This window comes from Pinus tabuliformis, chromosome 3_1 (assembly GCF_031772625.1).
Source record: "Pinus tabuliformis cultivar Carrire ecotype Pingquan chromosome 3_1, CPIR1, whole genome shotgun sequence".
NCBI classification, from domain to species: Eukaryota; Viridiplantae; Streptophyta; class Pinopsida; order Pinales; family Pinaceae; genus Pinus; species Pinus tabuliformis.
In genome coordinates this window covers 930474127-930487019 of record NC_142301.1, presented here as the reverse complement: position 1 = coordinate 930487019, position 12893 = coordinate 930474127, and the positions used below count along the sequence as shown (strand labels likewise).

General features: G+C 38.4%; 1 protein-coding gene across 4 annotated transcripts in view; it reads right to left on the bottom strand.

Annotated features, from left to right (window-relative positions):
* LOC149190806 (ARM repeat superfamily protein) overlaps positions 1 to 12495 on the bottom strand; it is a 500919-nt gene extending 488424 nt beyond the window's left edge. For 2 of the 4 annotated variants that reach the window (XM_089412272.1, XM_089412273.1), the window contains exon 1: positions 12093 to 12495. In XM_089412272.1, the coding sequence (XP_089268398.1) occupies positions 12093 to 12132 (40 nt within the window). In that variant the 5' untranslated portion in view covers positions 12133 to 12495. The remainder of the gene's footprint in view (positions 1 to 12092) is intronic. The other 2 variants (XM_089412269.1, XM_089412270.1) reach the window with 1 other exon arrangement.
* Positions 12496 to 12893: the final 398 nt, after the last annotated feature.

Genomic DNA, 12893 nt, shown 5'->3' with positions numbered 1-12893 from the left:
TCCTCTATGATTTTACTATATTTGTGTTATAAGTAATGATAAAGCTAAATATTAAGCACATAACAAGGCATGTATGTTATAATTGTTTAAGATATTTATGGCCACACATGAATGCAAACATATAGGAATTGGTTCATAATGATTGCTTGGGCCCCATTTTGTGCCTATGGTTATTATTCACTTTCCACATGTCAACAGGATAATGGACCTCCTAGCGAGGCTAAGTAACTTCACAGGGGCTCAAATTATCACAAAGATTAAAGTCCTGGTCTCAGAATTTGTGTCCAAAAGTCTTCTCTATGCCTCTAAAGTAGCCGAATTCTTAAAAAGTCAGCTTAAAGACACAAAGGATCTTTGTTTTGTACATAAAAGAAGATTATGAGACCTAGACACATTGCAAGAAGCCAACCTAATTGATCTACACATTACAATGATGAGGAGTGGAAAGCCATAGATCCAAGTTGAAAATGAAGTCTGAAAAGTTTTTGCTGACATCAAGTCACTAGTTCTAGAGCTACACAAATTGCCTTTAGGAGAAGTTATTTACTTGAAGTTCAACAAAATGGAGGAATGATTGCTCAGTCCAAGGTTCGTTGCCTATACAAACCAAAGTTATTTGAACTCGTTCAAAATTATAGTACAGTGCCAGATTATGTGAAGTTAGACACCAATGGCATTCGTATAAACCTTGAGAGAACAACTAAGAGAAATGTATAAAATAGACTTGAAATCAAGAAGTCAGATTCTCTAGCTCACCTGAACATGTCATCTTATCGAAGTATTCTGTCAAGTAGGCAAAAAATGATTTGCATTATGGAAATATGATTTCAAAAAAGCTTGGGCAAGCTCTTGAGATGGTTTTAAATAATTTTGATGACTTGTTAGAATTCTAGAAGTTTGATAAACTCTCACTGTTAAAGGACTACTGAAGAGTCGGTGTGTATTCCAAAAAGGAGCCAAATTCTCCTCTAGGATTGAAGAAGGGAGATAAGTCTCTCAGGACTTGGTATGATAAAGATAGATACATTGCAAGCACTGATGAAGAAATGATCAACTCTATAGCCTTGAACTTGCAAGGACGAGTGCTATATAATTAGGGTTTGTAAACCCTGTTACCACTCAAACCAACAGGGGACCTAAATGTAAAAATTCCTAAACCTGAATCCCTACTGCAGCAACTGATTAAACTTCTCCTATTTTTCAATTACTGAAACAAATTATTTATTGCTTCCTACAACAAATATCGAAGCTAATACATTGCAGCCTACACCAATTAAATAATATGCCCAAAACAAGAATGGAACAATAGAGAAAGATACACACAAATGACACAGTTGTTTTTGGACAAATGTCCCCGGAAAAACCCAATGCAGGAAAACCGATGCAGCAACTCTGAGGGTTTTTATCAATGTTGCGAACATCGGCATCGGGATAAAATCGACAAGGGTCTGGAAAACCACAAAATTGTAAAATTGGAAAAATGTCAGTAAAAATTGGCAAACATCGGCTAGGCAAAAAAATCATGATTTCGAGATAAAATTGGGATGTTATCGAGAAGTTCGCAACACTGGTTTTTATTACTATGCAGTAATTTTCTGAATACGACTCTGGATGCCCTCCCGACAATCTAGTTACAGAGAAATACAACTGGTAGAATAAATTTATGAGATTACCTCACTCTACCCGGCAAGTCTCGACTGATCCGGCAGCTGAACCAACGTGTCCCCGACTATTTCTACACTGCCCCTGCATGGGCCCTGCGTCAACCTCTAAGGCTCTGCGTCAGCTCTGCACTAGGTCAATTTGATCTCCCAGAGCTCTGACGTCAACCCTCCCGACTCAGACGTCAAACCTTAGCAAATTTTCGGACTTCTACCGGGAGGATTGCGTTGCTTCTGCGTGAGCCCTTCTGGCTCAACATCAACCCCTCCTGGGTCATGCGCTGCCTCCTTCTAGTGTCTCTCTGTCTCTCTGCCTCTCTACTGCGTATCCTGGGCTCTGGAGAAGATACTCCAACCCAACTATCCCTGCCCCTCGCTACACAAGCTCACTATCGATATTCTCCCAATAGCGGCTCTGCTTTAGAAAATCGAACTTTTGAACTCACTCTATGTGTTTTTCCAAGTGACCCTCAAGCCTCCTTAAATAATCTCCTCGTTGACATTCAACGGCCCAGATTAGAAGTTAATCAATGGCTAAGATCATTTCTGCTTGATCCTCGTCTTCTTCTAGAAGTTACACCCACAGTTTATATTAATACCCTTTAATTATTTTATTTTACTAAGTTTAGACTTAAGGTCCCTTTAAAAATAATTAATTATTTTAATAAAACTGTTTTTTGGGTGGAATTTCCCAAAACGCTTTCTGGGTTCTTTGGAATACATGTACCTAAGCCTCTCGGCAAAACTTGAGACTTAGAGCACATCCGATGCTACCAGAAATCAACACTAAAATGGGTTCCTAAGAGGGCAACTGCTGGGTTAAGGGCAACGGTGCAGGCTTAGCCCATTGTCACCACAGCTAAGTCTCCCTGCTCTTTACGGACTTTCACCGATGGGAGGAGTCCCAGTAGTGTAGGGATCACTTGTAAAGTATATGTCAATGGATAGGTGGAAAGTGACCCTGGAAACCCTTTCCCAAGGATGGAGTGAACAATGGAACTTGCTTGCTCTTTAAGCAAGGGACTTGGTCCTCCAAGGGTAAGGGGTGAAGATTGGAGGGTTGAGGGAGAAGGAATAGGCTTAAAGATGAGGTTCTCAATCCCTATAATCCTTGGGAAATTTGAATTTCCAAATGGTCCTTAACAAATAATCTTTATTAAGAAGTGGGACCACACAGGGGCAAGTGGACCCAGTCCAGGTTCGAGGATGGAATGTAGCAACCAATGATGTTCCTATCCTGGACAAGGTGTAGGGAAAGGACCAAACAAGAATATTTTCTTCAAAGGTGGAATTGATCATGGTGAGGTCTAGCCTTGGGGATGCCTAGGCAAAATTCGATCCTAGAGCTAGGGCTTGGGATTCCCAAAGATTCCATTGTTAGAATTGCCTCAAATTTGGAGGAGAGGGAGGGAACCCACCAGCGCAGTAGCTTGTAGGAGATCGAAGTTTTTCCTTGGGTCATTTCCCGGGAAATTGATGCCCTAGGTGACCTTTGAGGGCTAGACTTGGGAAAAAGTAATAAAAGGTGAAAAAGAAGGGGATGACCACCCTTTTTAGGGATTGGTGCCTAATTCACTTAGGGATATGGAGTCAAGTATGATGATGAGTAAGAACTTGGTTTCTTGATCAAGGAGGCCCAGAAAGTCAGCGTCATCCAATGTTGAGAGAAAGAAAAGAAAAATGACCTTCAAGCATGTATACTTCAAAGCAAACAATGTGAACTTATCAACAAATAATCTCTAGGACATTTCATTCATATAACATTGGACCATACATTAAATTAGCTAAAACGTGCTCAATTCCACATTTCAATCATGGAGCAACTAGCCCTAATTTTAGCACTATGCAGCAACAAGAATAAGAACATCAAAATTTACTTACAATGTTATAGAGTATATCCAACTAGCATTTCATTTACAAGACAAAGCTATTGGTTTGCGATTTCTATATACCAGCATTGGTTTGCGATGGTCCATTGTAGAGTATGTCGCAGAAAGAACAAGCAGCCAAACTTCGCATCCTAACCACATAAATATATATGACAGAGTGTGAACAAAAGTGTGTTACTCTCATAAATATGTGATTCAAAGTCTAGAGTAAACGAAATAGAAATTGCAAACCAATGTATTTCGTTTACAAGACAAAGCTATTGGTTGGTGATTACAACATTATAGAGGATATCCAACCAACATTTCGTTTACAAGACAAAGCTATTGGTTTTCGATTTCATTATTTATCCAGCCTAAAATCGCAAACCAATTAGTAGTTCCGGAGTCAAATATGGTCGAAAAATTAGATTGTTTCAAAAAAAACAATATGAGATAACTGATTTACAATTAAACATTGGTGATTATACATTTATATCGCAATTCTCTATTCAATCCCTATGGAATGACCATATGAATAGAACATGGATAGGTATTTGCTTGTCATTCTCCCTTTTAAACAGAACAGTCCCTCTGGCAACTGGGTTGCACTTGGACTTGTTCTCCATCTAAATCCGGACCCTGATGTCCTCCTCCTTGTAACTAGAGAAGTGCTCTCTAACTCCTGCCATATGGAATGGCGTTCCACTGGCTATGTACCAGACACCCTATGAAGTCGAGCTACTTGGGAAAGCGATCAATGCAAATTCGTGTTCCATCCTACTAGAGAGCTCATATGCATTTGTTAAAGCTACTACTTGCTTCTTGCCCTTCTTCTTCCTAACAGGACAATCACTGACATAATGACCAAACTCGTGACATCCATAGAACTTGACCTTTAATAGGTCCTTCTTCTTCTTGTCCCCTTTTGAGCTTGATCCCTTATTGGAACCGTTTTTCGCTTTCCCCTTTCGTGCCAAGGCAACATTTTCCTACTCCCTCTCAACCTTCGATGTCTTGTCATTGTCGTTGCTCCCTCTAACCAAGCTAAGCCTAACCTCTTCCTGAGTGAATTCACTCCAAAGGTGTTCCCAATCTGGAAGTTTGTCTCGCCCATTGATCACTTGGACAAAAACAACCCACTCCTTGGTAAATCCATTGAGTGTTATTCGCACCACCTCCTCATCGTTGGGCTTATCACCCACTATAGCTAGCTCATCTCTAGCAAGTCGAACTCTGGTGAGATAAAAAGTCGCGTCTTCTCCCTTATTCTGCTTGATGGTCCTCAACCTCTCTCTAAGAATCAACTTCCTATTTTCTGTAAGATCCTGGTACAGTTTTATGATGGCATCCCACATTTCCTTCGTTGTCCCTTTCTCTGCGATATGTGGAACAATATGATCCTTGACTCCATCAAGAATCATTCTCTTCGCTTTGGCATTCTCCTTCTTATAGGTAGCTAGTTATTGTGGATATGTCAGTACGGCAACAACATTCTCCGCAAACTCCTTCAGACCATACTCGTCTAATAAGAACGACATCCTGGCCTTCCAAACGCCAAAGTTGGAGACTCCATCCAACTTGTCCTGATCTCTCAATCTCTGAAAAATATGGAAATTTAGCGAACTCAAATAAACTGGAGAAATAAACTGAAGAATTTGATCTAGGTAGAAACCCTCAGCTTTCTCTTCTTGTGCCCTGCGTAGATCTTCCTTTTGCCCTCAAATCCGCTCTAATATCATGTGAAATTTTAAATATTGTTGCAATTACCAATTATTATTTTCCTACATGTTTAGATTATTTGTCTTCTGCAAAATACTTGCGACAAACATTGAATAAAACACAACTGCAACTTCACTGAAAAATAAATAACCATGGGAATTGAGAAAATTATACACACCCACACAAATAATGGACACCAATATTTGAGGACAAATGTCACTGGAAAAACCCTGAAGGGAAAACCATTTCAGCAGATGAGGGTTTTATTATTATTAATCTTTAGCAATTTGAGAGTACATCAATTGCTTGCATGACACTAGAAAATCGAATTATCCCAATTAATATTGATTAATTAAACTTATTTCCCTAAGTTAGGAAAATTAATTAACTACTTAATTAAATCTAATTAAGGTATTTTCTTGCAAAACCTTTTATGGGTTTTGGAGAACATGTGTTCCCTAGCCTCATAGACACAAACTAAGAACAACTATCCTAGCTACACCAACTAACAGTTGAAAGCAAAAGATTGCCTCTTGCCTCGCGTATTTCTCGATAAAAGAAGTGAACATAAGATATACCTCAAGTTGGTGAGGTACATGAAGAAGTCCTACACGTGTAAGTAGAAAGAAGGCTTTGTACAGGCTCCTCAAAATTGATACACTTAGATTGATGGATCAAGGTTGATCCCATATGATTCGTTCTTCTAACGAAAGCAGAAGAGCTCACATGTCAGACGGAGTTGACATCATAATTCAAGATGAAAGATCTTGACAAGATAGTTGATAACATCAGTGTCAAAGGAAGCAAATCAAGATTGTCATGGTAGGATCTGTTTAAGAAAGAATACCCAATTAGGGTATCCAATGTAACCAAGATAATGGATCAAGCAAAGGAAGCAGATCAGTTTATGGTTGAGCCAAGGCATGTAGCTAAAAATGTGTTGAAGTACCAGCATGATACAGTTGGTCATGGCATAGTCGGTTATGGTTTAAAAGGTGTCTTAAATAGAGAAGTACAGTTGCAGGAATTCACATTGGACATGGAGTGTTGAAGACAGAGAGAGTTTGTATATTGCTTCAGTTTGGGCTCCATTATGATCTTTTGGATGAGCAGGAAGCAAACATCTGTTGCACTCAATGGTCAAGTATATTGCAAGTTGAGAAGCAGCATGACTTCAGCTTGCAAGATTGTTTGATGGGATGCAGATGACAGCTTGGTGATAGGTTGGGGCACCTTGAGATCTAGTACCCATACGTGGTACAAGAAGAGAGCAGTGAAGCTCGAGTATATCTCCATTGATGAGTAGATAGATGATATTTTTACGAAGCCATTGCCAAGAGAGAAGTTCATGTACTTCAGAGACAAGCTGGGACTGTGGAGATTACCCCTCTCGTTGAGAGGGAGTGTTGATATGACAGCGGCATGAATGGACATTCTCCCAATAGGGAGAATGGTCCGAGAGGCCCATAATACTCCCCAGTTAAGGTTGAGTGAAGTGCCTCTCGGTGAGGAGACCCGATTACTCCCCATGAAGGGTTGAGTAAGGTCTAGAACCTATCACTCCCCAAGGAAGGGTTAGTGACGTTTGTTAGCATCTAGACCCAATCACTCCCCAAGGAAGGGTTGAGTGAGGTCTGCCAGCATCAAGACCCAATCACTCCCCAAGGAAGGGTTGAGTGAGTTCTTTCAACATCAGGGCCCAGAGTGCTCCCCAAGAGGGCTGAGTAAGTACTCCCCAAAAGGGTTGAGTGAGTGTCTGCTAGTACTCCCCAGGTAGGGTTGAGTGAGTGTCTGCTAATACTCCCCAGGTAGGGTTGAGTAAGTATCTCAGCATTTTGGCCGAGTGAGAGACCTTGATATTTGAGGATCGATCACTTTGAGAGAGTGAGTCCTCATATGCTGAGGATGAGCCATGGGTTAGGTACCAACCAGGATATGGCTACTAGCAGGATGTTGATAGTTAGATATGCCAATGATAATGATGTTAGAGATGCTGTAAAGGTTGATGATGATTTGTTATAACCTTTTCATAGAGAAATTTTGTCAACATTAAAACATCTAGATAATCATTATGAATACCTCCCTAGTTAAGAGGGAGTGTTGAATTTTTGTAACTATGGTAAATCTTCATAATGTATATTTGAGTCATTGATGTATTTGTAAGCATGTTCTTCATGCTAGAACAAAAAGAAAAATATTTTTGGCCCTTTTGGATTTTTAAAAAGGGAAAATTTGAATTTTTGAAATAAAATGTGTGGCTCCAAATTAACTATGTCGACCTCCTCCTAGTTCAAGTCGGCTCCAAGCAAAGATGCACCCATTTAGCCAAGGAAAAGGCCATATAGAGACCTCACATTCCTCATCATTTCGGCAAGCAATTCCATCTCCTATCTTTGGTCTTTTTCAGCCTACTCTAAGGCAACAAATTGGCATCTTCTGAGGCATTCACATTTCTCTGTAGTTCGCATATATCAGAGGAAAGAAGAGCCTAATATGAGGTCAAATCGAAGTTTGAGACAAAGGCAAGGATCTGAGGCAAGTGAAGTACATCTAAGGCCAGCAAAGCACATCTAAGGCCAGCACAATCTATCTGAGGTCAGTAAAGTTTATATGAGGCATATCAAAGGCCAGTGAAAGAAGTATGATTGAGACAGGCCAGCAAGAAAGGAGGAAGCATGTCTGAGGCAAATCTAGATGATCATCCTTAAGGGCAACCTATGACTTGACTAGGAGGATGGACCATGGACCAAGTGTGGCCTAGTTGTTCACTTAGATGTACCTCTATTGAATTGAAGAATTTTCTATTGAAAAGGTTGTTGAGTTTTCCCCATGTGGGTTTTCCTAGGGTAAATCTTTGTGTTCCTTGTATGGTTGTCTCTTCATGATCTCACTGTCTTAGATGTTGTATTGTTGATGTCATCTATGTAAATTGTTTAATGATGAAATCATGAATACAAAATGTGTAAAAGAATTAAATCATCAAAAGAAATTATTAGTATAGAAGACTATTGTAAATTCAACAGTGGAAACCCTTTCTCTTATTGCCATAAGGCCTAGTTTTGCCTAGTGGGGCTTTGCACTAGGCCTGCTAGATTTTGTGGAAACAGTTATCATAGATGAAACATTAGTTTAAACCTTATAGAGCAACAAGATTAATGGTTCAAAGTCAATATAAACATATCTATTGGACTCTTTATCATGGGCATGCTCTTATCAATCTATTCAAAGACAACGGAAAAATACCTTGGAACACATGCATCATTTTGGATGCACAAGAGGCCTAAATGTTCATTTGCAACAATCGTGCCTCTATAGCAATGTATGGGATGAATGGAAACTTGCAAACAAGGTATGTAATATACTTCATTCTACTTAAGCAATTGCTTAAGGTGCAGGTAACCTTACAAGCTATTAATATTAGTGTTAAGTGAACTTCATGGGAGAATCCAAATCAACAAAAAAATAGAAAATAAAACAAATTAGTCTTAATGAAAATTGGTGGGTTGAAACTCGAAAGTAAATACATTGCCTCTTCCATGTCTCCAATTGTGAAGATGATGAAGCAAGAAATTCAAATTATACCTGATCTTGGGAAAATGTATGAATGTACTAACAACATTGTGGGTAATATAAAACACATTGTTCTTCAAAGAGACCACTCTTTGGAGTTTTCGATGAACTTCAAACAGAAGGTATGGAACAAACTGAACATCTCCCTTCACATGGTTACAAATGCAATTAATTGTTGAGAAATCTAGGGCAGCATATAGATTGGGTTTTTTAAAATGATTTCTCTTTTCTTTGACAAGTTCTTGTGATCATCATATTAGTTTTTCATTATTATTATTGTGTTTCTGTTTATCATCAAGACAAATGCCAAACAAGAAGATCAAATAGTACACCAGAGATAGGCTCCAAGCTAGGGCAAAACCCCTAAGAAGGGGAAAACCCAGTCAAACTCTTCTTTCAGTAGCATCAAATCAAGTTGAGACAATCCTAGACCCTTGACCTAGACCTTTCTCCATCCATCAAGTCAAACTTCCATGAAAAACAATCAGACTTCCAAAATCATATCATGCTTGCTAGGATCTCGATCTTCTTTCTTTGCTTCTGCAATCTTCGGCCTCTTTCTATACTTCTGCAACTTTTCAGTCCCCTTACTTCTGCAATTCTTGGTCCCTTTTTTTATCTTTTCTTTTGGAAATATGACAGACTTCTCCAAGATTCTCGATGCTCCCTTTTTCTTTCTTCCACATAATCGAATAGTTGGTTTTTCAATAGATCGAATGCTCCTTTATATATAGCTTCTTCAAAGGTGGATGTATCCTTTCATTAGGCCGACTTGAAGATTGAAGAGGCCTACTTGATAGGAGGCAAGGTTGACTTGATGGAGGAGAGACAAAACATAAAAATGTTTTTTCTTTCTTGACATAGGGAGCCCAAGAAGGGTCTTTTACATAATGATTTTTGACTTTGACTCAATAAAAATCCTAGAGCACACAATGGGTGCTTTGACCTATTGACCATTGACCCAAGCATGAAACCCATGCTTTAATAAGTCAATTTCTTTTACAATAAAATTTATTTTTCCTTCTTTTGACAAATATATTACATCATGACTCAAATACAATTATGAAGACCAACACTAGTTACATTCTTCAACATTAATTTCAAGTGGTATGTGGAAGGACCAAACAAAATTCTACCCATAGTTGATGACGAGGTGAAGCGAGGATTTATCAATGCCATAACCAAGATGTATACTCCTAGAGAAGTAATTCTGTTATGGGATGGTGAAGAATGTATGGGGACAAAGACCAAGAGCTCCTTAAGCTCGCCATGCAATTGTTATCTAAGGTTGCCGCTCAAATGAACTGGCCCACATATAGTTTCATTAGCACTTTCTTAAGAGAAACATGCTTATCTCTAAAAGCGTGGAGAAACTTGCTTCTGTGCGGAGTAATCTTCACCTTCATTTGAGGAAGGCCCTGAGTACTTATGTGGGACCAATAACACAATGTGATACGGGTGTCAAAGATTGTCCATACTGATGAGGATGAGGGTACGTCAGCGTCCCATGTAGGCTTGGTTGGCATGCCCTTAGATGACATTGTGATTCAGACGGATGATCATCGTCGTCATGATCCACCTACTAAGGTTCAAATATTAATGGATGGTCTTGAAGTGGAAGATTGAAATTATGATCTACTTAAGGCTAAATTTTAGGCATTTTTGAACTATGTACCATTTTGGGTATTTTGTCATTTTGGTGTCAGAGGTATAGACTTGGGCATTTGTCATTTATTGTTTATGTATTATCAGTAATATCAATATGATGTGTATTGGTTTGTGTTTTATAAATCATCAGTAACATCAATATGATGTGTATTGGTTTTTGTTTCTAGCATTCTATCATGACTCATTCCAAATTTGTCATCTTTTTCATCGGGAATTCTAATATTGTTCAACATTCAAGAATCAATAGTTAATTGTATCATATATATACTTGTACATCGTATCATCAGTTCACATATATGTATCAATTTTTCATTTTTCTAATTCCCTTGCAAGCCTTTGCTCAAATGGAACAATGGAGAGAAGCAAAAAATACCAAAAAACTATTCTTGCAATTTGTTAGAAGAGTGGACAACGGTGGTTTGCCAGGTTACTTATACAATATACGCAAGCATTGATTCAGGGGCAAACAACAAGAAGGTAGTGGCCCGGCCTTGATTTAGGGGCAAACAACAACGAGGTAGTGGCCCATCTTTTGGGCATGATTAGGCATGCCATTGTTTAAATGGACAACACCATGAAATGTGGCAAACTCACCTTCAAGCACAAAATTAATATCTTAATCGATGGCATAATTCAGTACGATTTTAGCCATTTTGAACCATGCACCAGGGCACTTTTCTAATTAAATTAAATAAATTATTTTATCATTTGAGTATCATTGGGCTATCATGTTCAATGTTAGCAGTTCGGACACTGATCCCCACATCCCCCTTCTCAATTTCCAGAAACTTATGTAACATACGGCAGAAAGCATCCTGGCGTTCGTAGCATACTGGATCTCTCTTCTGAGAGAGTTTATATATAATTTTAAAAGGTTCTTCTACAAAAATAGAAAATACCCCAACTCTGACTCTGAAACAGACTATGCCAAAACAACCTGCAGGTATATGCTTCGCATAGCATCTCGTTTAGCTATTTTAAACAAAACTAAAATGGATTAGAGTTTGCATCATCTTGTAAATTACACCCGCGGGTACTCTAAAAAAGTTTATCCATGATCACTTTAATCCACTTAACCACATCCCTTTTATATCACCAGAAATAAGAGCTATCTTCTGGTTGTTGTTAAGATAAAATTCAGAGGAAAAATTACAAAATCTTCCATGTCATGGGCTATTTTGAGAAATTTGGTTCGTTTTATTTCTATTTGTTCTCCTAAAGCTATGTTAAATTCAATCTAGACTCGAATATCAAGCTGTGCTAAATGGTTTATTTTACATGGCCAACCAAAGCGTCCCCGAATATTAGCGAAAGTTAATTGAATCTGCACAGACTGATTTTTGTCATTGACCGGCAAATGCCGTGCTCAAGCTCGCCATTTGGACCCAGATGGTGATCTCTCCATACTAGGTCTAACGTGTAGTTAAATATCAGTAGTTATCTATGAATTGTTGTCATTTAATTCGAGCACGCATTCACTGCAATTAGCTATAAAGATGTAGAAACAATGACATTATAAAAATTTATGCACCCGTGGAAATTTTTCGAAACCCTATCAAGCTCCTTCACTTCAAAATTCTGACGGCTTAAACTAAAAATGAAATACCTGGCCGAGAAAAGGCATCGCCAGTGCCTGCTGAAGCCATGATTGAATCAGTCGAAAGATGGGTTAGAAATGAGTTTCCAAATCCCGAACTTAATGCAAATTCCTTTCTGCTGCACCTCCAGTCTGGGCATTGAGCTAAGTTGTGTAAAATGCATATGCTAAAAGGCCGCAGGCCAGGCTGGCATCTGCTGACCTGTTATCTGGCTCTGATGCTTACCTGGCATTTGGTCTCGGGTACATGGTCGGTGGAAGGAGGTATTGCTAAAGAATGTGGTCTGACTGGTAGGAAGTTTGACAGTGAAGTTTGAAGGAGGTAAGCAGATTATCTTTATTTCAAAACTTCAAGTAATTTAGAAGACTCGAACAATATGAAATTACAGACAATGTTGAGCAGGGAGGGTGCCGAGAATTATTTTTATTTTATTTTAACTTTATAGTATAGAAAGATGGAGGTCGGAAATTTTAATTTAAATAATAAATAAAATCAATTTTACATTTATTTTATTTTTATTTTTTTTTGTTTGGACTAAGTGGGAAAGGCCAGGAAATCTAAATTTTTATTTTTATTTTTTTTCCCTGGTGAAGAGAGATAAGTGAGGAAATCTAAATTTTTAAAGGTTAAGATATTTTATTTATTTTTGTTTATTAAGTTGTGTGAGTTTTAAGATGATTGCACGTATAATTTTGACTGAGAAATCAAGAGTTATGGGTATTTAAGTTGTCAAAATCATGCAAGATAGTATTGGCCTAAGCCACACCAACCCCATCGCTAGATTTTTGCCCACGAAATTTCAAATTGGT